At 48.5% G+C, this 26,387-nt stretch overlaps 1 protein-coding gene across 1 annotated transcript in view; it reads left to right on the forward strand.

Annotated features, from left to right (window-relative positions):
- Nucleotides 1-22,130, forward strand: part of LOC140189105 (protein YIF1A-like) — a 29,013-nt gene extending 6,883 nt beyond the window's left edge. Inside the window, exons 4-7 of the mRNA XM_072245806.1 lie at nucleotides 9,343-9,427; nucleotides 12,979-13,036; nucleotides 18,013-18,168; nucleotides 21,785-22,130. Coding sequence (XP_072101907.1) covers nucleotides 9,343-9,427; nucleotides 12,979-13,036; nucleotides 18,013-18,168; nucleotides 21,785-22,115 — 630 coding nt within the window. The 3' untranslated portion in view covers nucleotides 22,116-22,130. The remainder of the gene's footprint in view (nucleotides 1-9,342; nucleotides 9,428-12,978; nucleotides 13,037-18,012; nucleotides 18,169-21,784) is intronic.
- The last annotated feature ends 4,257 nt before the right edge of the window (nucleotides 22,131-26,387 follow it).

Consider the following 26,387-nt stretch of genomic DNA (forward strand, 5'->3'; position numbering starts at 1 on the left):
CTGTGTGGTCCCTGCTCCACCCCACCCTCCGACTGTAGCAGCTCAGGGAACAGTGGGGGTGGGAGGGAGGGAATGGTAAGATGCAGGAGATGGTGGCAGCCCCGGGAATGGGTGGACATGAAAATGCAGGAGGTGATGGCAGCTCGGCAGTTGCCAAGAAATTCATTTGCATCTACCCTGCCAGCCGTTAGTATATACGGCGTCCACACACAACTGTAAGACATAGGAGCAGAACGAGGCTATGTGGCCCATCGAGTCTGCACTGCCTTCTCATCATGGCTGATCCATTTCCCTCTCAACCCCATTCTCCTGCCTTTCACACCCTGATTAATCAGTTCTATTTAATGCCAGAGAAATGTGTACAGTATACATCCTGAAATTCTGTTTCTTCACAAACTTCCACAAAAACAGAGGAGCGCCCCAAAGAATGAATGACAGTTAAATGTTCGAACCCCAAAGTTGCCCCCCAGTTCCCCCTCCCACGTGTAAACAGCAGCAAAGCAACGACCCCCCCCTTCCCCCACCAACAGAAAAAGCATCGCCCCCACCCCCGCAACCGAGCACCAGTAAGGACACAGACTTGCAGTACCCCAAAGACTACTTGTTCACCTGGTATTCGACAAACCCCAGGCGCGCTCTCTCCCTAATAAGGGGAAAAAGAGGTGTCCTCATTTCACAGCAAGAGGGGGAGATAGTAGAAAACAACTCGCTGATTTATGGTGTTGAAAGACTATTGTGTCGCTTTTTCCGAGCTCTGTGCCCAAAGAACTTAGTTCTGTGGGCACACAGCCAGCAGCCAGCTCACTGCTTTCGATCTTCTGTGTACTCCCATGACTCACCAGTTTTCTGCAGTGGCACCAACCTTGAATCCGCCTGCCTTCAGAGCCATGAAAATCTAGCGCCCTGAAAGCGCGCTAGTCTTCTAGGCCGCGCCCTTGGTATATCGAAAAACGGCCAATCGTGAGGCCCTGAGAGCGGGTCCCATTCCCGCAAAGAACTGAAGTCATTGTGTAACTCCAGGTCAGGGTCTTCAAAAGAACCTTGAAAGGGAAAAACAGAGATATTAAAGATAGGAATAGAAATGTTTCTAAAGATGCAAGCAGAGGAGTATCCGTTAGGTGCCATTGTCCTAAGCTCCCCCCTCCGCTAACCTACCGATCTCTGCCCAGTGACAGCCTCCACGGCTGCCTCTGACAAGAAATTCCACAGGTTCACCACTTTCTGGCTAAAGAAACTCTTCCTCATATCCGTTCTAAAGTGATTTCCCTCTTATTTTGAGTCTGTGTCCTCTGGTCCTAGACTCCCAAACTCTAGGGAACGCCCTCTCCACGTCCACTCTATCTAACCCTTTCAATGTTTGATAGCTTTCAATGAGATCCCCTCTCATTCTTAAATTCCAGTGAATACAGAGTCTTCAATCACTGTTCATACGATAACCCTTTCATTCCCATAATCATTCTTGTGAACCTCCTCTGAACCCTCTCCAGTGTAAGCACATCCTTTCTTAAATAAACGGACCAAAACTGCCCACAATACTCCAGTTGAGGCCTCACCGGTGCCTTGTACAGCCTCAGCATTGCATCCTTGCTTTCATATTCTACTCCAATCGAAATGAATGCTAATAATGCATTTGCCTTCCTCACCACCAACTCATCCTGCAAATTAACCTTTAGGGAATACTGCACGAGGACTCCCAATCCCTTTGCATTTCTGCTTTCTGAATTTTCTTCCTGTTTGGAAAATAGTCTAAGCCTCTATTCCTTCTACTGAAGTGCTTGACCATATACTTCCCAACACTATTCCATCTGCCACTTCTTTGCCCATTCTCCTAACCTGTCTGTCCTTCTGCAGACTCCTGATTCCTCAAAACTACCTACCCCTCAACCTGTCTTTGTATCATCTGCAAATTTAGCCACAAAGCCATCAATTCCGTCATCCAAATCATTGACATATAACGTAAAAAGGAGCTGTCCCAACACTGACCCCTGTGGAGCACCACTAGTCACTGGCAGCCAATCAGAAAAGGCCCCCTTTATTCCTACTCTGCCTTCTGCCAATCAGCCACTACTTTATAGATGCTAGTATCTTCCTGTAACACCACGGGCTCTTAACTTGACCAGAGGACACAGATAGAGTGGATGTGGAGAGGATGTTTCCTATAGTGGGCGAGTCTAGGACCAGAGGACACAGGTAGAGTGGATGTGGAGAGGATGTTTCCTATAGTGGTGGAGACTGGGACCAGAGGACACAGATAGAGTGGATGTGGAGAGGATGTTTCCTATAGTGGGAGAGTCTAGGACCAGAGGACACAGATAGAGTGGATGTAGAGAGGATGTTTCCTATTGTGGGGGAGTCTAGGACCAGAGGACACAGATAGAGTGGATGTGGAGAGGATGTTTCCTATTGTGGGGGAGTCTAGGACCAGAGGACACAGGTAGAGTGGATGTGGAGAGTCCCTGTGTGAGTCCACACTGTCACATTGTCTGAGTGAAGAAGTTCCTCCTCGCGTTCCCCTTAAACATTTCACCTTATAGTCCCATCCAACCTCAGTGGGAAAAGCCTGCTTCCATTTACCCTATCCATACCCCTCAGAATTCTGTATACATCTATCAAACCTCCTCTCAATCTTCCACATTCCAAGGAATAAGGTCCTAACCTGTTCAATCTCTCCTTATTCCCCAGGTCCTCCAGACCCAGCAATATCCTTCTCGATTTTCTCTGCACTCTTTCAACCTTATTTACATCTTTCCTGTAGGTAGGTGACCAAAACTGCACACACAATACTCCAAATTAGGCCTCACCAATGTCTTATACAACTTCAACATAACGTTACATCTCCCATAATCAGTACTTTGATTTATGAAGGCCAATGCATCAAAAGTTGTCTTTACAACCCTATCTCTCTGTGACACCACTTTCAATGAATTATGTTCCTGTATGCCCAGATCCCTTTGTTCTACTGCTCTCCTCAGTGCCCGACTGTTCACTGTGTAAGGCCTAACCTGGCTGGTCCTACCAAAGTGCAACACCTCGCATTGAATTCCATCTGCCACTTTTCGAGCCACGATGGCCTTCCTTGCTGTCCTCGACACGCTCGGTGTCGTCCTCGATCTTGCTGATCCAGTTGACCACATTATCATCCAGATAGATGACAACAACAGGACCAGCACTGATCCCTGCAGCACAGCAGTCAGAGGGGCGGCCATCTACCCACTCTCTGGCTTCTCCCACAAAGCCAATGTCTAATTCAATTTACTACCTCATCTTGACTGCCGAGCGACTGAACCTTCTTGAGCAGCCTTACATGCGGGACCTCGTCAAATGTTTTGCTAACGTCCACGTAGACAGCATCCACTGCCTTGCCTTCATTCACTTTCCCGGTAACCTTCTCGAAAAGCTCTGGCTGGTTAGGGGTGACTCACCGTGCATGAAGGTCTGTCCCTTCGGTGAGTTGCTCATTGGTGGAGAACATGAAGGAGCTGGACTTGCTGCTACCCGTGCCAGAGGGTCTTTGGCGGGGTTGCTGCGCAAAGGCGGTGTGCAGTCTGAGAGTGAGTGATTGCCTTAGTGGCTTGTCTTGTGATTGCAAAACCCTGTTGTCCATTGTTGACGCAAGTCCGATTCACTGATTTACTGGCGAATGGCGGGGGAGCTGCGTAGTCTCGGTTGTAGTGGGGACCAGGCCCCAAGCCATGGTGTTGCCTGTTTACAGCCGTCCAGGAGGGAGGTGTTGGAGTCGGTGTGCTTCACCGCAGGCAATGTGGCGTGGCATCCAAGCTAGTGTCGGTACTGCCCCTTACTGTTAGCTCGTCAGATGGCAAGCTGGATTGTGTTTGACTGCAGACTCCTGCAACATACGTGGACTTAGGGTCTTGGACTGTATTTTTTTTGTGAGTGTATTTACTGATATCTTCTATATGCTTGCTATCTTATATGTGCTTTGTGCTGTGTATGACATTCGGTACTGTGTTTTGCCACCTGACCTCTGAGTAACACTGTTTGGTTGTATTCATGTTTGGTTGAATGACAATTGTTAGTCCTGGCGAAGGGTCTCGGCCTGAAACGTCGACTGCACCTCTTCCTACAGATGCTGCCAGGCCTGCTGCGTTCACCAGCAACTTTGACGTGTGTTAATTGAACTTGAAGACCCATCGGGTAAATGGCCAAGGTTGTGTAACTCTCGGTTCAGCTAGTGGCTTGATATCGGGGAGTATAATCCCCCGGCCCGGCCAAACTTAAGAAATCTTGTTTGGGTGGATGCTGCATGATGTTAGAAGTCAGTACCCCAAAATAACAAACAGTACACAATATGCGATCAAATGATTGAGCTTTATAATTATTAATTTGACTGTATGGTTAGTAAAGAAACAAAAAAAAAGAAAAAGGGCCCAATCTCATGGGACAGTCTAATGCGCAACTCTCTCCATTCGCATCTTCTCTCCTCATCGCTCCCCGGCAAAAGACCACGAATTACCGGTTCCCAGAGACAACATCCCACTCATCCCGCTCCATCCGGCTGTCTACGAACTCTCTCCATTCACGTCTTCTCTCCTCATCGCTCCCCAGCAAAAGACCACGAATTCCCGGCTCCCAGACACAACATCCCACTCATCCCGCTCCATCCGGCTGTCTACGAACTCTCTCCATTCACGTCTTCTCTCCTCATCGCTCCCCAGCAAAAGACCACGAATTCCCGGCTCCCAGACACAACATCCCACTCATCCCGCTCCATCTGGCTGTCTACGAACTCTCTCCATTCACGTCTTCTCTCCCCATCGCTCCCCAGCAAAAGACCACGAATTCCCGGCTCGCAGACACAACATCCCACTCATCCCGCTCCATCCAGCTGTCTACGAACTCTCTCCATTCACGTCTTCTCTCCTCATCGCTCCCCAGCAAAAGACCACGAATTCCCGGCTCCCAGACACAACATCCCACTCATCCCGCTCCATCCGGCTGTCTACGAACTCTCTCCATTCACGTCTTCTCTCCTCATCGCTCCCCAGCAAAAGACCACGAATTCCCGGCTCCCAGACACAACATCCCACTCATCCCGCTCCATCCGGCTGTCTACGAACTCTCTCCATTCACGTCTTCTCTCCTCATCGCTCCCCAGCAAAAGACCACGAATCCCCGGCTCCCAGACACAACATCCCACTCATCCCGCTCCATCCAGCTGTCTACGAACTCTCTCCATTCACGTCTTCTCTCCCCATCGCTCCCCAGCAAAAGACCACGAATTCCCGGCTCCCAGACACAACATCCCACTCATCCCGCTCCATCCAGCTGTCTACGAACTCTCTCCATTCACGTCTTCTCTCCTCATCGCTCCCCAGCAAAAGACCACGAATCCCCGGCTCGCAGACACAACATCCCACTCATCCCGCTCCATCCAGCTGTCTACGAACTCTCTCCATTCACGTCTTCTCTCCCCATCGCTCCCCAGCAAAAGACCACGAATCCCCGGCTCGCAGACACAACATCCCACTCATCCCGCTCCATCCAGCTGTCTACGAACTCTCTCCATTCACGTCTTCTCTCCTCATCGCTCCCCAGCAAAAGACCACGAATCCCCGGCTCGCAGACACAACATCCCACTCATCCCGCTCCATCCAGCTGTCTACGAACTCTCTCCATTCACGTCTTCTCTCCTCATCGCTCCCCAGCAAAAGACCACGAATCCCCGGCTCCCAGACACAACATCCCACTCATCCCGCTCCATCCAGCTGTCTACGAACTCTCTCCATTCACGTCTTCTCTCCTCATCGCTCCCCAGCAAAAGACCACGAATCCCCGGCTCGCAGACACAACATCCCACTCATCCCGCTCCATCCAGCTGTCTACGAACTCTCTCCATTCACGTCTTCTCTCCTCATCGCTCCCCAGCAAAAGACCACGAATCCCCGGCTCGCAGACACAACATCCCACTCATCCCGCTCCATCCAGCTGTCTACGAACTCTCTCCATTCACGTCTTCTCTCCTCATCGCTCCCCAGCAAAAGACCACGAATCCCCGGCTCCCAGACACAACATCCCACTCATCCCGCTCCATCCAGCTGTCTACGAACTCTCTCCATTCACGTCTTCTCTCCTCATCGCTCCCCAGCAAAAGACCACGAATTCCCGGCTCGCAGACACAACATCCCACTCATCCCGCTCCATCCAGCTGTCTACGAACTCTCTCCATTCACGTCTTCTCTCCTCATCGCTCCCCAGCAAAAGACCACGAATTCCCGGCTCCCAGACACAACATCCCACTCATCCCGCTCCATCCAGCTGTCTACGAACTCTCTCCATTCACGTCTTCTCTCCTCATCGCTCCCCAGCAAAAGACCACGAATTCCCGGCTCCCAGACACAACATCCCACTCATCCCGCTCCATCCGGCTGTCTACGAACTCTCTCCATTCACGTCTTCTCTCCTCATCGCTCCCCAGCAAAAGACCACGAATCCCCGGCTCGCAGACACAACATCCCACTCATCCCGCTCCATCCAGCTGTCTACGAACTCTCTCCATTCACGTCTTCTCTCCTCATCGCTCCCCAGCAAAAGACCACGAATTCCCGGCTCGCAGACACAACATCCCACTCATCCCGCTCCATCCAGCTGTCTACGAACTCTCTCCATTCACGTCTTCTCTCCTCATCGCTCCCCAGCAAAAGACCACGAATTCCCGGCTCCCAGACACAACATCCCACTCATCCCGCTCCATCCAGCTGTCTACGAACTCTCTCCATTCACGTCTTCTCTCCTCATCGCTCCCCAGCAAAAGACCACGAATCCCCGGCTCCCAGACACAACATCCCACTCATCCCGCTCCATCCAGCTGTCTACGAACTCTCTCCATTCACGTCTTCTCTCCCCATCGCTCCCCAGCAAAAGACCACGAATCCCCGGCTCCCAGACACAACATCCCACTCATCCCGCTCCATCCGGCTGTCTACGAACTCTCTCCATTCACGTCTTCTCTCCTCATCGCTCCCCAGCAAAAGACCACGAATCCCCGGCTCGCAGACACAACATCCCACTCATCCCGCTCCATCCAGCTGTCTACGAACTCTCTCCATTCACGTCTTCTCTCCTCATCGCTCCCCAGCAAAAGACCACGAATCCCCGGCTCGCAGACACAACATCCCACTCATCCCGCTCCATCCAGCTGTCTACGAACTCTCTCCATTCACGTCTTCTCTCCTCATCGCTCCCCAGCAAAAGACCACGAATTCCCGGCTCCCAGACACAACATCCCACTCATCCCGCTCCATCCAGCTGTCTACGAACTCTCTCCATTCACGTCTTCTCTCCTCATCGCTCCCCAGCAAAAGACCACGAATCCCTGGCTCGCAGACACACAAGAAAGAACAACATTGAGCTGAGAAAGAAAGCTCATTGGCTAACATGCCCCGTTATCTCTCGTCATAACCCAAACATTGCTGCTACAGAGAAACCATTACCTTAGCAGTGGAACATTACAGAGAGGCCATTACAATTGCAATCATTTGTCCGCCTGCGTAGATGGAACAGTTGCCCTGAATAACAGCACCACTGGCCACGGGTCACTCTGTCAGTACTCTACAGTGGGCTCGGGGGACATCACACGAGTGGAGCTCAAATCCTGGCTTGGGTTGAAGGGTGTGGTACCGACAGGGCAGAGGGAGGTGAACAGCTTCAAAAGCTGTGCTGCTTTGTAAAATAAGAATAAATAATAATAAAAATTCGAATTACAAAAAAAATTCCTTGTGATATAGTGCGATGGTCATTAAAAAATTAAATCTATTTTAACATTTACCTCATTTTTTAATATTTTGAGTGGCATAGATAAGGTAGATTACCTGTTCCCAGGGTGAAAAAGAAATGTCAATTAATTCAAGTTTAATTGTTATTCAACCGTACCCATGAATACAGCCAAATGAAACACCAGTACTCCAGGACCAAGATATAAAACACAGTGCCAACTGTCTCATACAGAACAAGACACATATGGCACCCATAAGACAGCAAGCACATATGAGATATCAGTAAAATACAGTCACACAACAAAAAAACCTAGTCTAAATCCCAGTGTCCATGAATGTTGCAGCAGTCTGCAGTAGAATACAATACAGCTTGTCTTCTGCCAATTGAGCACTGGGGGGCAGCACTGACTTTGCCTTGGACACTGCTCCACAGCGCCTCCAGTGGAGCACACTGGCTCTCTCCTGGGTGGCTGTAAACAGGTGACACAGCAGCTTGGGGCCTGGTCCTCGCTGCGACAGAGACCACGCAGCTCCCCCGACCTCCACCAATAAATCAATGAATCGGATTTGCAGCATTCCACGTTAACAATGTCCAACAGGGTCCTGCGATCACAGGAAAAGCGACTGAGACAATCACACGCTGTTAGACTGCACACCACCTTCGCGCACCCACTCCTCCGACTCCAGCGGCAGTACAGTCCACACTGACTCCAGCTCCTTCAGTTTCTCCACCTATGAGCGACTGGCTGATGGGGTAGAGCCGCAGTACCTTAAGCTCTTAATCTCCAGCAGGGTCTTGTGATCATAAAATGGTGTGGAAAAACAAAAAAAAATGCAGTGAGGGACAGTTTATTTAGATCTTAATTTTATCTAAAGGTACAGTGTGGAGCAGGCCTTTATGGCCTACTGAGCCGCACTAGTCAATAACCCACCTGCTTAACCCTAGCCTAATCACAGGACGATTTACAATGACCAATTGCCCACCTAACTGTTATGTCTTTGGACTGAGAAAACCCGCACGGTCACGGGAAGGGGCTTCCCACAGAGGATGCCAGAGCTGGACTCTGAACTCCAACACCACGAACTGCAATAGCATCGTGCTAACTGCTGCAGTACCGTGGGTGAAAAACGCCTCATTAATGAGAGAGGTCAGAGGAGAATGGTTCAAGCTGACAGGAAGGTGACAGTAACTCGAATAACCACAGGTTACGACAGTGGTGTACAGAAGAGCATCCCTGAATGCACAAGATGTTGAACCCTGAAATGGAAGAGCTGCAGCAGCAGAGACCGCACTGGCTTCCACTCCTGTAAATAATAAAGTAGCCACCTGTATTTAGTTATAGGTCTGGGAAGATGTGGCTGGGTTAATAGATTGTGCTTGTATTAGATTGCTAATGCAGTAGCTAACGAGAGGCTGCGTGCACTATGTACAGCTTGGGAATACACTGCAGAGAGCGGGAGGTGTTCTTTCCTGCCATCGCAGTTCTCCTCCTGTTCTGTATCAGAGCTTGAGGTGGGACGGGGGCCTTGTCCCAGCCACTGGGCTGCAGCGTATGTATGGAGCTAGAGTTTCGGGATTTCACGCTCACACGTTCTGTCTTGCCTTTAGAACTGGGAGCTTGGCTATCACGCAGAAGCTCGCTTGACCCCACGAGAGGATTACCACGCAAACGCTCCAGACCTCTACATTCCAAGTGAGTGCGTGAAGCTTTACCACTCTGTGTTTGCAGCGTAATAGAAATCAGTCTCGCATGACAAGGAATTTATTCTTTTGTGGCAGAAGGCCTGTGCAACGACATAAAATTCATGTAAATCTATACATTACAAAATAAATAGCACAAAAAAAAGGGACGGCGAGGACGTGTTCATGGGTTCATGGACTGCTCAGAAATCTGATGGTGGAGAGGAAGAAGCTGTTCCTAAAATATTGATTATGTGTCTTCTGACTCCTCTACCTCCTCCCCAATGGTTATAGAAACAAAAGGGGATGTTCTGGACCACTGGTCCCTCTCAGCTGTGCGGGTGTGTTGCTGGGCGGTAACTGAAATGCTCCTACGCACTTAGCCTTCGTTGCCATGCAGCTAGGAAAAGTTTACGAGAAGTGAAAGATTTTCTGTCTTGCTGTATCTCATTATATCCTTTAACTAATTGTCACATACCCCGTGACGGATTAAAGAACCAGCGGAAATGGAAAACACTTTGGAGTCCGGTATTGCTATTAACTAATGGTATTTATTAGTAACTACACAATACTGTAATATAAATGCAGATATATCAAATAGGTTAGCAATGATAATATATATATAAATGTGGAAATATAGAAACCAAGCTTCTTCAAGCCTAGGGGTAAAATGGATGCAGTCTTACGATGATGAGTAAAGTTCAGTTCAGTTCATGGTATTGAGTTGAGTAGTGACGGGGAGAGAGAGAGAGATTTGAGTCTTCAGGTGAGCTGACGCCGTCGATCTTCCTGTTGTCCTCTGAAATCCTTTAGAAGTCACCGACTGTTGACTGTGACCACAACCAAGGGGACCGTTCTTCTGTGGTGGAATTATCAACCCAGGCAAGGGTTGGACACACGAATAACTCCCCACCGGTCACACCTTTTCCCCACTGCAAGAGCCACTGATAGATCCTCCAAAACCCACCTTTTCTGTGGGCACAGCAAAGCTCATTCAGTGTCCAAGACCACGTGTCAGTGAGTCTTATCATCTGACCTTATATTTATCTCACCGTACTGAACACCAGCTGCCCTTCTCTGTCTGTAAGAACTTAGAAGCTGCCAGTGACCTTGCAGAAGTGTAAACATGCTGCAGAGAAACCATAACACCATCTCCAAGCAGACTTCGCCTCTTTCTCTCTTAATAACAAGGTGTCTGTGTTGGACACCTGTCTCTCTCTTTCTCTTTTAAAAGCACAGTTCATAGGGATAATTCAGGATCCCGTCACATAATAAAGTGAAAAGTCTGTGTTTCTTTTCAATTTTCATTCTAAATATTCATGGTATGCACGTTACAAAAAAAATTTCAGGTGCTGCGCAGATTTCAGACTGTAAATAAATAAATGAATAAAATCCTGCTAAGAGCACTGTTTCCTGCTCAGAACAGCTGTTTTAAAATAAGTATTATAGGGAGCATTGTGATTGGACCAGTTTGTCTTTGGAGTGTGGGAGGAAACCGGATCACCCAGGGGAAACCCGTACGTTCACAGTGGTGCCGGAATTGAACTCTGAACTCCACCCCGAGCTGTAATAGCGTTGTGCTAACTGCTACGCTACTGTGCCGTCTGGTCAGGTGAGGAATAGATACCGACATGTCAAACTGAGAAAAGCTCGCCCGCTGCTCCGTGTGATGTGTCTGAGAGAACAGGCAGGGCTTGGGTTTTAGTGTCCCACCTGCTAACATGGGCTCGATGGGCCAAGTGGTGCTCTCAGTACTGCTAGCTGCGATCCAAGTGTGACACAGCTGAACCATGGCTAGTGCCAGTGGTCAGACCACTGTACTCCTTCATGACATGTCAGAATCAGGAAATGCCGTGGAATTTATTGCTTTGCAACATCAGTACAGTGCAATACGTAAAAAATTTCTTACAAAAATACAATGAGCAGTGCAAAAGGTTAGGTGGTGGCCATTGTCCGTTCAAAAATCAAGTGGCAGAAGGAAAGAAGCTGTTCCTGAATGGTTGAGTGTGTGTCTTCAGGCTCCTGTACCTCCTCCTTGATGGTAGCAATGAGAAGAGGGCCTGTCCTGGGTGATGGGGGTCTCGATGGATGCTGCCTTTTTGAGGCATCGCCTTTTGAAGATGTTCTTGACAGTGCAGGAGCTTGTCACAGTGATGGAGCTGGCTTAGTCTGCAATCCCTGCATCGTGTGCTTTGGAGCCTGCAACCCAAACAACGATACAACCAGTCAGAACACCCTCCACCATACATGTGTGAAAAATTTAAAGAGCAACTGTGGTTGGCGGGATCCCAGATGGTCGTGAGGAGATGTACAGAAGTGAGATAGATGGGCACATTTGACGACATACCAAATCTGGTCAAACTCCTAATGCCGCCATGCGGTCTTTGTAACTGCATCGATATGTTGGGCCTAGGGTAGATCTTCAGAGATGTTGACACCCAGCAATTTGAAATTGCTCTTCCTTTCCACCTCTGATCCCTCGATGAGGTCTGGTGTGGGTTCCCTTGATTTGCCCCCATCTTGAAGTCCACCATCAGTTCTGTGGTCTTACTGCAGGGGCCTGTTGCCAACCAGGTTCTAACAAGTTTCAGTTGTGTGCACTTGTGTGGCTATTAGACGCTTTGCTGTGCTAAGAGCGAACAGTTTTTAAATAGCATCAGTTGTGTGTGCTTGTTTTCAAAAAACAGTGATTTGTGTCCCTGAAGTCTCGGCCCGAAACGTCGACTGTTTATTCATTTCCATAGATGCTGCTTGACCTTAGATTCTCCAGCATTTAGTGTCTGGGTTTCCAGCATCTGCAGCATCTCTTCTGTGCATGATTTTTGTCACATAGTTGGCAAGAAATAAGCAGCAAGACAATTCCGAACAACAGTTTCAGGCGTTCAGGCTTATAGGTGCCAGAAACTGCAGGGAGTGAAGATGAAACAATTCCACTACTTCAACAAGTCTGGGAGCTACGAAGAATTTGAACGTATCAATTGTTACAATGAAAATGAAGATTTGGAGGACGCATTTGCTGATTGGATTATACGAAGGCAGTCCATTATCTGCACTGATTTTGTTCATTGGGTACACTAGATGGATTCCACTGTCGATAACTATTAGCTAATACAGTTTTATAGTTCCATACTACTGTTGGTAGTGTTCTAATTTGTTATGTATTTTATTTAAGTTAGGGGTTCCCAACCTGATTTTTGCCATGGACCCCTACCGTTCCCATGATTTAAATACATAATTTGTTACTCCGTTTGTCTTTTTTATACGTTTTTAGCTGTTTTCATGAAACTCGGGCCAATTGGGACAGTCGCTTAATTGGGCCGAAAGGCACTGGTCCAGTTAACTGAAATCCACTATCAAAGTTGCAGGGTCACCAGCAACTTTGATGTGTGTTGCTTGAATTTCCAGCATCTGCAGATTTCCTCATGTTTGCGTGGAATCCACTATATTTTGTTTCAGATTTCCCGCATCTGCGTTTAACTTTTGTGTGTGTTGGTTTCCAGCTGAGCAGATGGAAGTGCCCGCAAGCTTGTAGCAGCTGATTCTCTGCTTGGTTTTCTCTTTCAGCCATGGCTTTCATTACCTACATCCTGCTGACGGGGGTGGCCCTGGGCGTGCAAAAGAGGTCAGTATGACTGCCAAGGGTAGTGGGGACGTGTTGGGTTTAATCACCCTGGTGTACTTCATGAGATTTGTTTTGTGGTGGTGTGATACATAATTTTAAAAAAATATATAAATTGTAATTGTGTGGGTGTGTGTGGATGTATGTGTATAAGAAACACACCCAGCCCGGAGACACCAGGCAAGTTCATTTGATTCCAAACAATTGGTTTATTGATCATTACAGAATGTCTCTCTGGTGCTTCCTGCTCCCTCCCCTCTCCCTTCCCCTTTTCCCAACCATGATTCCCCTCTCCCTGCCCCCTTCCCACTCTCAGTCCGCAACAGAGATCCAGATCAGAATCAGGTTTATCATCACTCACGTATGTCAAGAGATTTTTTTTTGTGGCAGCAGTACAGTGCAATACATAAAATTACCACAGTACTGTGCAAAAGTCTCAGGCACATGTTAAAAGAATTCTTTAAAGGGAAAATGGTTTCAAAATCATAAAATGAAAAGCTAAATATTTTTAAAAATGCCATAGAGCAGTAAACAGTAAAAAGCTGAACAAATCAGCCTTTGCCTTTAAAACTGCATCAATTCTCTTAAGTACATTGTCTTACATTTTTATAAGAAAATCAAGCGTTATTCTAACCATCAAACTTTGTTTAGGAATTTGTTCCTAAATCGTTGAGTGTGTGTCTTCAGGCTCCTGTGCCTCCTCCCTGATGGTAACAATGTCCTGGGTGATGGGGGTCCTTAGTGATGGAAGCTGCCTTTTCGAGGCATCGCCTTTTGAAGGTGTTGTTTCCCTAATATGGGAATTGTAGCCAAGTGTGAGCACTGATAATCCTTACTCCGCTCAATATACCAGTCTCCTTGTACAATCTGTTCTTACTGGAAAGCCCCGATAATCTGCTGATCCCTTTCTTCTCCTTTAACTACACACAAACAGGCCCTTCGGCCCACAGTGCTTATGCAGGCCACCAATTACCCATTGGCATTAATCCCATTTCTCGGCATTTGGTATGAAGTCTTAGAGTCTCTGAGGACAGGAAGGGGCCCTTGGCCCACCTCTCCATGCCAAGATGGCAACCTGAGTTGGTTCCGTTCGTCGAGATTTGGCCTACGTCATTCCCATCCTGGGGTCTGTGGACCCCTTGCTTATTGGCATTAGTACCCCGGCATCAAACAGGTTGGGAACCCCTGGTTTAAACCTTTCCTATCCATGTACCTACACAAATGTCTACCCACCTCTGACATATTCTGTGGCACCTCCTTCCAAATACGTGCACTGTGGGGATAAAGTTGAACTCAGATCCTTTTAAATATTTCTCTTCTCACCTTAAATCTATCCTTTCTAGCTTTAGGCTCCCCAATACCGTGACCATCTCTGCCCCCCCCCCCCACCTGAATTTAACATTCCTTCTATGCCTTGTCTAGATAACGTTGTCATGGTTTGCCTGACCACAGCAACCCCTCGGGCAGTGTGCTCCTGCTTTCACCTAACCTTTGATTTAAAAAGTTATTCCCCAGATCCTTTCTCCCCCCCCCCGACCTTACCCAAGGCCTATGTCAACTTTCAGATAGATTTGCCTCAGGGTATCTCAACCTTTACTGTAATTTTCTTCTGGCTATCTGTGGCAGTGTGATGAAGTTCCCATTGTTTATCCTTCTATTCTACCTTAAAGTCATAGAGCACCACAGCAAAGAAGCAGGCAGTTTGGCCCCCCTAGTCCATGCCAGACTATTACTCTACTTCGTCCCATTGACCAGCACCTGGACCAGAGCCCTGCATGCACCTCCTGTCCAAGCTTCTCTGAAATGTTGCAATTGAACCTGCATCCACCATTTTCACTGGCAGGTTGTTCCACACTTTTACCACCTGAGTGAAGAAACTATTTCACCTTTCACCCTTAACCCATGACCTCTAGCTCTAGTCTCACCCAACCTCAGTGGAAAAAGCCTTCTTACATTTACCCTATCTATACCCTTCATAATTTTGTACACCTTGAACAACTCTCTCCTCATTCCCCTACGCTCCAGGGAATAAAGACCAAACCTATTCAACCTCTCCCTATAACTCAGGTCCTCAAGTCCCGGCAACATCCTTGTAATTTTCCTCGTTCTCTTTCGGTTTTAGCGATATCTTTCCTGCCAGTACAGTAAATAACCAGAACTGCACGTGGTATTGCATATTAAACCTCACCTACGCCTTGTGTATCTACAACATAACATCCCAGCTCCTGTAATTAGTGCCTTGGCACCAGTTAGCACAACACTCGGCGTGTCAAAGTTCAAACCCGGAATCCTCTGTAACGAGTCTGTGTGTGTCCTCTCCTTGGAAAGCTTCAGTTTTCCCTGGGTTTGACAGTTTCCCCTCTCAGTCCAAATTCATGATAAATTGACCCATGATTAGGCAAGGGTTAAATCAGAGAATGCTGGGTGGGGTCACTCAACGGGCCTAAAAGGACTATACTGCCCGATATCTCAATACATACCTAAAAAAGAAAAGCTTGCTTGCATTTACCTCATCAATAGCATCCATAACATCATAACCCAAAGGGAGTGAATGGCAAAGTTCTGGACCATTGAGATGCTGTCCAATGGGGGAGGGTCTGAACCATTGAGATTCTGTCCAATGGGGAGTGTCTGGACCATTGAGATTCTGTCCAATGGGGAGTGTCTGGACCATTGAGATTCTGTCCAATGGGGAGGGTCTGGACCATTGAGATTCTGTCCAATGGGGAGTGTCTGAACCATTGAGATTCTGTCCAATGGAGAGGGTCTGAACCATTGAGATTCTGTCCAATGGGGAGGGTCTGAACCATTGAGATTCTGTCCAATGGGGAGTGTCTGGACCATTGAGATTCTGTCCAATGGGGAGGGTGTGGACCATTGAGATTCTGTCCAATGGGCGAGGGTCTGAACCATTGAGATTCTGTCCAGTGGGGGAGGGTCTGGACCATTGAAATTCTGTCCAGTGGGGGAGGGTCTGAACCATTGAAATTCTGTCCAATGGGGAGTGTCTGAACCATTGAGATTCTGTCCAATGGGGGAGGGTCTGAACCATTGAGAGTCTGTCCAATGGGGGAGGGTCTGGACCATTGAGATTCTGTCCATTGGGGAGGGTCTGAACCATTGAGATTCTGTCCAATGGGGGAGGGTCTGAACCGTTGAGATTCTGTCCAGTGGGGGAAGGTCTGAACCATTGAGATTCTGTCCAATGGGGAGTGTCTGAACCATTGAGATTCTGTCCAATGGGGGAGGGTCTGAACCATTGAGAGTCTGTCCAATGGGGGAGGGTCTGGACCATTGAGATTCTGTCCAATGGGGAGGGTCTGGACCATTGAGATTCTGTACAATGGGGAGTGTCTGAACCATTGAGATTCTGTCCAATGGGGAGTGTCTGAACCATTGAGATTCTGTCCAATGGGGAGGGTCTGAACCATTGAGATTCTGTCCAATGGGGAGGGTGTGGACCATTGAGATTCTGTCCAATGGGCGAGGGTCTGAACCATTGAGATTCTGTCCAGTGGGGGAGTGTCTGGACCATTGAAATTCTGTCCAGTGGGGGAGGGTCTGAACCATTGAGATTCTGTCCAATGGGGAGTGTCTGAACCATTGAGATTCTGTCCAATGGGGGAGGGTCTGGACCATTGAGATTCTGTCCAGTGGGGGAGGGTCTGAACCATTGAGATTCTGTCCAGTGGGGGAGTGTCTGGTCCATTGAAATTCTGTCCAGTGGGGGAGGGTCTGAACCATTGAGATTCTGTCCAATGGGGAGTGTCTGAACCATTGAGATTCTGTCCAATGGGGGAGGGTCTGGACCATTGAGATTCTGTCCAGTGGGGGAGGGTCTGGACAATTGAGATTCTGTCCAATGGGGAGTGTCTGAACCATTGAGATTCTGTCCAATGGGGGAGGGTCTGGTCCATTGAGATTCTGTCCAATGGGGGAGAGTCTGAACCGTTGAGATTCTGTCCAGTGGGGGAGGGTCTGGACAATTGAGATTCTGTCCAATGGGGAGTGTCTGAACCATTGAGATTCTGTCCAATGGGGGAGGGTCTGGACCATTGAGATTCTGTCCAGTGGGGGAGGGTCTGGACAATTGAGATTCTGTCCAATGGGGAGTGTCTGAACCATTGAGATTCTGTCCAATGGGGGAGGGTCTGGACCATTGAGATTCTGTCCAATGGGGGAGAGTCTGAACCGTTGAGATTCTGTCCAGTGGGGGAGGGTCTGGACAATTGAGATTCTGTCCAATGGGGGAGGGTCTGAACCATTGAGTTTCTGTCCAGTGGGGGAGGGTCTGAACCATTGAGATTCTGTCCAATGAGGAGTGTCTGGACCATTGAGATTCTATCCAGTGGGGGAGGGTCTGGACCATTGAGATTCTGTCCAATGGGGAGGGTGTGGACCATTGAGATTCTGTCCAACGGGGGAGGGTCTGAACCATTGAGATTCTGTCCAACGGGCGAGGTTCTGGACCATTGAGATTCTGTCCAACAGGGGAGTGGACCATTAAGATTCTGTCCAATGGACGAGGGTCTGAACCACTGAGATTCTGTCCAATGCGGAGGGTCTGAACCAATGAGATTCTGCCCAATGGGGAGGGTCTGAACCACTGAGATTCTGTCCAATGGGGAGGGTCTGAACCATTGAGATTCTGTCCAATGGGGAGTGTCTGAACCACTGAGATTCTGTCCAATGGGGAGGGTCTGAACCATTGAGATTCTGTCCAATGGGGAGTGTCTGAACCGTTGAGATTCTGTCCAATGGGGAGGGTCTGAATCATTGAGATTCTGACCAATGGAGAGGGTCTGAATCATTAAGATTCTCTCCAATGGGGTGGGTCTGGACCATTGAGATTCTGACCAATGGGGTGGGAATGGACCTTTGAGAATCTGGCCAATGTGGGGGGGTGTTGACCATTGAGGTTCTGTTGATCACTGTCTCTGGATTTAGCACCATAACAGGGTCTGATTATTCTGTTTCAGGTTCACCCCTGAGGTGTTGGGTATGTGCGCCAGCACCGCTCTCGTGTGGATCATTATCGAGGTTCTGGCTCTTCTGCTTGCCCTCTACCTGATTTCAGTGCACACAGATCTCACCACCTTTGACCTTATTGCATACAGTGGGTACAAGTATGTTGGGTGAGTACTGAGGGCAAGGGTGACACTCCAGCTTTTGTGTTGGATTGGCGAAATGAGACATTCCAGGCAACGGCATAGTGTGGGGTACATACAGTCCAAAAGACTTGGGCGTATATATATCACTAGGGTGACGTGTGTAAGGCATCAGAAACCCTAAAGGGTCAAAAGCAGTAGCGGTAATGTATGAGGCTTGATCAACATCACCAACCGATATTTGCTTTAATTTACTTTCCATAGCTACACGGACCAACCATGGCTCTGAGCAGGACATTTTTATACTACCTGACAACTTCACAGCACTTTAATTGGGTTTTTTAAAAAACTTGAAAGATTTCTTACCAAATCAGTCAGAATATAGAATCTTTCCATCAAATAAATATAATTCACAACTCATAACACTCATAATGATGTCAGGCTGTCAAAACAACCAACAGGCACAATGGCAAAAGTTAAATGTTTTGACTGGATGGCATTGGCATTAAGGCCAGCTGTTTATTAACTATGAGCTACTGATTTCCATTCTGTGTTTATTGTTACAATTAGTAACAATGTTGTAACTTGTAACACTGACAGTGTAAATATGATGAAGCTCTAAAATGTTTTAAAGTAAAGGTTGTGATATGTTCATTATTTGGAAAATTTAGTGATTATATTCCTTAACATGCAATTAATTAGAAATATATAGCACAATACAGGTCCTTTGGCCCACAATGCTGCGACGAACATGTACTTACTTTAGAAATTATCTAAGGTTACACATAGTCCTCTATTTTTTTAAGCTCCATGTACTTATCCAGGAGTCTCTTAAAAAACCCTTTTGCATCTGCCTCCACCACTGTTGCCGGCAGCCCATTGCACACACTCACCACTCTCTGCGTAAAAGAAAAACTTACCCCGGCGTCTCCTCTGTAGCTAATTCCAATTATTAAAACTGTACCCTCGTGTTAGCCATTTCAGCCCTATGTTAATATAATTGCAGTATACTTCACAGTAATACTAACGTAGATTTCAAAATGATATTAACATTATACAAAAGAAAACTCGAGCTGTGCGGCAAGGAAGGGTATGTGCGCGGGGGCATTGCAGTGACTGCTCGGCCACGCACCCAGGCAGCTTTGAGGGAACATTGTCACCAAGTACAGAGTGGGGAGTTCTGAAGAAGGCTCTCGGCCCTGAACGTTGACTGTTTATTCCTCTCCATAGATGCCTGCTGACCCTGCTGAGCTCCTCCACCATTTTGTGTGTGTCATCACATACAAAATAATGGGGCTATTTCTTTTTGAGGATTTGCTCTGAGTCCTGTAATGGGAACTAGCTTCTCAGAAAGTTACTTGAGTGCCTGTGAAGTGGTCAGGGAGTTATATCCTGAGACTGTAAGGGTACTTGGCAGAGGTGCGACAAACAATCTACTAAAAGAGTTGAGCAGCGTCTGAGGGAAAAAGGAATTGTCAGTATTTTGGGGCAAAACTGCAGAGTGTCGACATGAAATATTGATAGTTCCTCTCCCCAACAGATTCTATTCAATTCACTGAGTTCCACCAGCAGACTGTTGCTCCAGATCCCGCTGTCTGTCTCCCGTCTCTCCAGGGTATCAATACCACTGATTCACACGCTCAACATTTTACTCTGTCTTGGGCCCAGCTCTGCTCCAGGGAGCAGAATTAGACCATTCGGCCCATCAAGTCTGCTCTGCCAAACCATCATGGCTGATTTATATTCCCTCTCAACTCCTTTCTCCTGCCTTCTCCCCATAAACTTTGACTCCCTGACCAATCAAGAACCTTCTCAGCTCTGCTCTAACTGTACACAATCACTTGGCTCCACAGCCATCTGCAGCAATTAATTCCGCAGGTACACTGCCCTCTGGCTAAAGAAATTCCTCATCTGAATGGATAGCCCTCTATCCTGAGGCTGTGCCCTCTGGTCCTAGACTCCCCCACGACAGGAAACATCCTCGCCACATCCACTCTATCTGTGCCTTCTGGTCCTAGACTCCCCCACTGTAGGAAACATCCTCTCCACATCCACTCTATCTGTGTCCTCTGGTCCTAGACTCCCCCATGACAGGAAACATCCTCTCCACATCCACTCTATCTGTGTCCTCTGGTCCTAGACTCCACCACTATAGGAAACATCCTCGCCACATCCACTCTATCTGTGTCCTCTGGTCCTAGACTCCCCCACTATTGGAAACGTCCTCTCCACATCCACTCTATCTGTGTCCTCTGGTCCTAGACTCCTCCACAATAGGAAACATCCTCTCCACATCCACTGTATCTGTGTCCTCTGGTCCTAGACTCCCCCACTACAGGAAACATCCTCTCCACATCCACTCTATCTGTGTCCTCTGGTCCTCGACTCCCCCACTATAGGACACACCCTCTCCACATCCACTCTATCTGTGTCCTCTGGTCCTAGACTCCCCCACTATAGGAAACATCCTCTCCACATCCACTCTATCTGCGTCCTCTGGTCCTAGACTCCCCCATGACAGGAAACATCCTCTCCACATCCACTCTATCTGTGCGCTCTGGTCCTAGACTCCCCCACTGTAGGAAACATCCTCTCCACATCCACTCTATCTGTGTCCTCTGGTCCTAGACTCCCCCATGACAGGAAACATCCTCGCCACATCCACTCTATCTGTGTCCTCTGGTCCTAGACTCCCCCACTATAGGAAACGTCCTCTCCACATCCACTCTATCTGTGTCCTCTGGTCCTAGACTCCTCCACAATAGGAAACATCCTCTCCACATCCACTGTATCTGTGTCCTCTGGTCCTAGACTCCCCCACTACAGGAAACATCCTCTCCACATCCACTCTATCTGTGGTCCTCGACTCCCCCACTATAGGAAACATCCCCTCCACATCCACTCTATCTGTGCCCTCTGGTCCTAGACTCTCCCAGTACAGGAAACATCCTCTCCACATCCACTCTATCTGTGCCCTCTGGTCCTCGACTCCCCCACTATAGGAAACACCCTCTCCACATCCACTCTATCTGTGCCCTCTGGTCCTAGACTCCCCCAGTACAGGAAGCATCCTCTCCACATCCACTCTATCTGTGTCCTCTGGTCCTAGACTCCCCCACTATAGGAAACATCCCCTCCACATCCACACTATCTGTGTCCTCTGGTCCTAGACTCCCCCACTATAGGAAACATCCTCTCCACATCCACTCTATCTGTGTCCTCTGCTCCTAGACTCCCCCACGATAGGAAGCATCCTCTCCACATCCACTCTATCTGTGTCCTCTGGTCCTGGACTCCCCCAGTACAGGAAACATCCCCTCCACATCCACTCTATCTGTGTCCTCTGGTCCTAGACCTCCCCCCCCCCCCCCCCCCACTACTGGAAACATCCTCTCCACGTCTATTCTATCATGGCTTTTCAGAATTCAGTAGGTTTCAGTTAAGTTCTCCCCTGCCCCCCCCCCCCATTAATCTGTAGCAAGTAGAGGCCAACAAGCATTCTGTTAAATGCTGACCTTTTCATTCAGACTCAGTCTGGTGAGTCTCCTCCTGGACCTGTCCTGGGATTTCTGTTATCTGGAGCCTCGAATTTCCTCTGACTACTGTCCATGGCAGAGATGTAACACTCGTTTCTTTCTTGCAGGATAATAATCACCATTCTCAGTGGCTTGTTGTTTGGGCGAGATGCGTACTATGTTGCGTTAGCCTGGACGTCCTGCGCGATCATGTTCTTCCTAGTAAGTAACCCCTTTGCACCTCGCTGCTCCCCAGAATGCTGTCTCGCTGCATGCAGTGTGTCTTGTCGGATAAGAGGCACTAGAATCAAAAGACTGGTGTGTTCGGGGTGTGCAGAGAGGGGCTGCACCTCTGGCGAAGGGGCTTGTTGTGTCCATCCCAGGACTGCTCACTCACCTTTGGGGCCCCACTGGGCGCTCAGCTCTCACCTGGAGCTCCAGGTCGCTGTTTGCATATGACAGCAGCCGCACCCCAGTACACCACTGACAGGCAGGCTAAATCAGGTGAGGGCATCTGACAAGCTTCGATGTGATGGGTCATAGCAAGCAAGGTCAGTTCTGATTGACTTGGGCGTTTGAGATCCAACGGCCAGGAAACTGGTGGAGAGCGAAGAGCATGGCTAGGCGCAGAAGACGTCATGGCCATCCACTGCAACCCAGGAAGAGCCCAGTTTGTGACGACCACTTGTACCGCTGGAGTCAGACTTCCGAGGCCAATGGGCCTCAGTTCAACGACTTCTCCACTTTAAAAAAAACTCTCCCACTGTCATCTTCAGATAGGACAGACAACCAATCAATCATAACAATGGCCACCAACTCAGGAGTCCAGAGTTGTTCCTGCGGAATTGAAATTCAGCTCCGAATCTGGAAGTGTGTGTGTGTGTAAAGGGTGTACAATCATGAATGATATCGTAGCATCCCATCTGGTTCAAAACTGTCTCTTAGGGCAGGAAATCCTCACCCAGGGTCTCAAGATGAAGGGGCTTGAGCTGAATTATCAACGGAACATTTCCCTCCACAGATAAAACGCACACGAACCGCGGAGGGAGCTCAGCAGGTCAAGCAGCAGCTGTGGAAGTGAATAAGCAGTCGACGTTCCAGGCCGGGGCACCTTCATCAGGACTGGAAAGGAAGGGGGAAAGATGCCAGTATAAAGAGGTGGGGTTGGGGATGGAGGACAGCCAAAAGGTGATGGGTGAAGCCAAGTGGGTGGGAAAAGTAAAGGACTGGAGGGGAAGGAATTTGATAGGAGGGGAGAGGAGGTAAGAGGCCAGAGTGAGGGAATAGAGGGAGAGGAGGGAGGAGGGAAATTTTTTTTTACCAGAAGGAGAAATCGATGTTCATGCCATCCACAGCTCTGCTGCCTGACCTGCTGGGTAGCTCCAGCATTTTGTTTATTGTTTGGTCCTCACCCAGGTCTGCCCCAGATGCAGCTTTGGACCCTCCAGTATTGATCTTTAATACCACCCAGTCGATTGGCAGATCCCCAAAAAACTGAACCAGGCCTCACTATTCCAACCTGTGATTCCTCATGAGGCATGAGGCGGTATCTCACTGAAACCTATCGAATATTGAACGGCCTCGATAGAGTGGATGTGGAGAGGATGTTTCCTATAGTGGGGGAGTCTAGGACCAGAGGACACAGATAGACTGGATGTGGAGAGGATGTTTCCTATAGTGGGGGAGTCTCGGACCAGAGGACACAGATAGAGTGGATGTGGAGAGGATGTTTCCTGTGGTGGGGGAGTCTAGGACCAGAGGGCACAGATAGAGTGGATGTGGAGAGGATGTTTCCTATAGTGGGGGAGTCTCGGACCAGAGGACACAGATAGAGTGGATGTGGAGAGGATGTTTCCTACAGTGGGGGAGTCTAGGACCAGAGGACACAGATAGAGTGGATGTGGAGAGGATGTTTCCTACAGTGGGGGAGTCTAGGACCAGAGGACACAGATAGAGTGGATGTGGAGAGGATGTTTCCTACAGTGGGGGAGTCTAGGACCAGAGGGCACAGATAGAGTGGATGTGGAAAGGATGTTTCCTATAGAAACAGAAAACCTTCAGCACAATACAGGCCCATTGGCCCACAATGCTGTCCCAAACACGTACTTACTTTAGAAATTACACGTAGCCCTCTATTTTTCTAAGCTCCATGTACCTATCCTGGGAGTCTCTTAAAAGACCCTATTGTATCTGCCTCCAGCACAGCCACCAGCAGCCCATACCACGCACTCACCACTCTCTGCGTTTTAAAAAAAAAACCTACCCCTGACATCTCCTTTGTACCTACTTCCAAGCACCTTAAAACTGTGCCCTCTCGTGCTAGCCATTTCAGCCCTGGGAAAAAGCCTCTGACTATCCACACTCGTCATCTTGTACACCTCCATCAGGTCACCTCTCATCCTCCATTGCTCCAAGGAAAAAAGGCCGAGTTCACTCAACCTATTCTCATAAGGCATGCTCCCCAATCCAGGCAACATCCTTGTAAATCTCCTCTGCACCCTTTCTATGGTTTCCACGTCCTTCCCATAGTGAGGCGACCAGAACAGAGCACAGTACTGTACTCCATGTGGGGTCTGACCAGGATCCTATTTAGGTGTAACATTACCTCTCGGCTCTTAAACTCAGTCCCATGATTGATGAAGGCCAATGCACTGTATGCCGCCTTAACCACAGTCAACCTGCGTAGCAGCTTTGAATGTCCCATGGACTTGGACCCCAAGATCCCTCTGATCCTCCACACTGCCAAGAGTCTTACCATTAATACTATATTCTGCCATCATATTTGACCTGCCAAAATGAACCACCTCACACTTATCTGGGTTGAACTCCATCTGCCTCTTCTCAGCCCAGTTTTGCGTCCTATCGATGTCCCTCTGTAACCTCTGACAGCCCTCCACACTATCCACAACACCCCCAGCCTTTGTGTCATCAGCAAATTTACTAACCCATCCCTCCACTTCCTCATCCAGGTCATTTATAAAAATCACGAAGAGAACAGATCCCTGAAGCACACCACTGCTCACCGACCTCCATGCAGAATATGACCCGTCTACAACCACTCTTTGCCTTCTGCGGGCAAGCTAGTTCTGGATCAACAAAGCAATGTCCCCTTGGATCCCATGCCTCCTTACTTTCTCAATGAGCCTTGCATGGGCTACCTTATCAAATGCCTTGCTAAAATCCATATACACTACATCTACTGCTCTACCTTCATCAATGTGTTTAGTCACATCGTCAGAATATTCAATCAGGCTCATAAGGCACAACCTGCCTTTGACAAAGCCATGTTGACTATTCCTAATCATAGTGGGGGATTCTAGGACCAGAGGACACAGATAGAGTGGATGTGGAGAGGATGTTTCCTATTGTGGGGGAGTCTAGGACCAGAGGACACAGATAGAGTGGATGTGGAGAGGATGTTTCCTATAGTGGGGGAGTCTAGGACCAGAGGGCACAGATAGACTGGATGTGGAGAGGATGTTTCCTATAGTGGGGGAGTCTAGGACCAGAGGACACAGATAGAGTGGATGTGGAGAGGATGTTTCCTATAGTGGGGGAGTCTAGGACCAGAAGACACAGATAGAGTGGATGTGGAGAGGATGTTTCCTATAGTGGGGGAGTCTAGGACCAGAGGACACAGATAGAGTGGATGTGGAGAGGATGTTGCCTATAGTGGGGGAGTCTTGGACCAGAGGACACAGCCTCAATACAAGGACATTGCTCTAGAACAGATGAGGGGGAATTTCTTCAGCCAGGGTGTGGTGAGTCGTTGGAATTCATTGCCACAGACAGCTGCCAAGTCATTGGGTATATTTAAAGTGGAGGTTGATAGGTTCTTGATTAGTAGGGGTGTCAAAGATTATTGGGAGAAAGCTGGGGACTGAGGTTGAGAGAGATAATAAATCAGCCATGATGGAATGGTAGAACAGACTTGATGGGCTGAATGGCCTAATTCTGCTCTTATTCTTTCTCCTGGAACTATGCCCACCAGATGTAGGCTCTCACAGGGAATTTTGGTAAAGAAAACTTCGAAGGCTTACCATCTGCTGATATTGAAAAATACCTGGGAGCCGGGGTTGGCTCAATGTGCGATCTCCATGGAGAACTGGAAATCAGACGTATTGGGGGGGAGGTGGTTAGTGAAATTGGGAAAGAGCCGATGCAGAAAATGAAAGTGGGCCTGGTTGCAGTGATGCAGAATTGGGATGCCCCATGCTTAATGGCTTTGAAGTTTCAGTACACACCTACCAATACGAGTGATCACTTGTCAGTTTCCAACCCAACACTCTCTGAGGCCTCCAGCACTGAGACTGGCAGTCTGTGTCCTTAGCAGGCAGTTGTGTCTGATTGTCATGGGGAGGTTGGACAATGAAGATTCATAACAATAACATTCGTGGAGCTTCTTCACATGCAAGGTTGTCTGAAAGCCTGGTGTTTGTAATCCAGGGAGGACCTGATCAGTTCCAACCTGGTTACTTTTCCCTTCCCCTTCCCTCATCTGTTTCTCACTCTGCTCCTCCCCTGACTGTCACGTCCCTCTGGGTCCCCCCCTCCTTCCGTCTCCCACAGTCCAGTCTCCTCTCCTATCAGATTCCTTCCTGTCCAGCCCTTTACCTTTCCACCCACCTGGCTTCACCTCCCTCCTTCCTTTACCCCAACTCCCCCACACCTTCTCCTTCCTTCCCGGTCTTGGCCTGAAATGTCGATTGTTTATTCATTTCAATAGACTGC

Source organism: Mobula birostris, chromosome 28, assembly GCF_030028105.1.
Source record: "Mobula birostris isolate sMobBir1 chromosome 28, sMobBir1.hap1, whole genome shotgun sequence".
NCBI lineage: Eukaryota > Metazoa > Chordata > Chondrichthyes > Myliobatiformes > Myliobatidae > Mobula > Mobula birostris.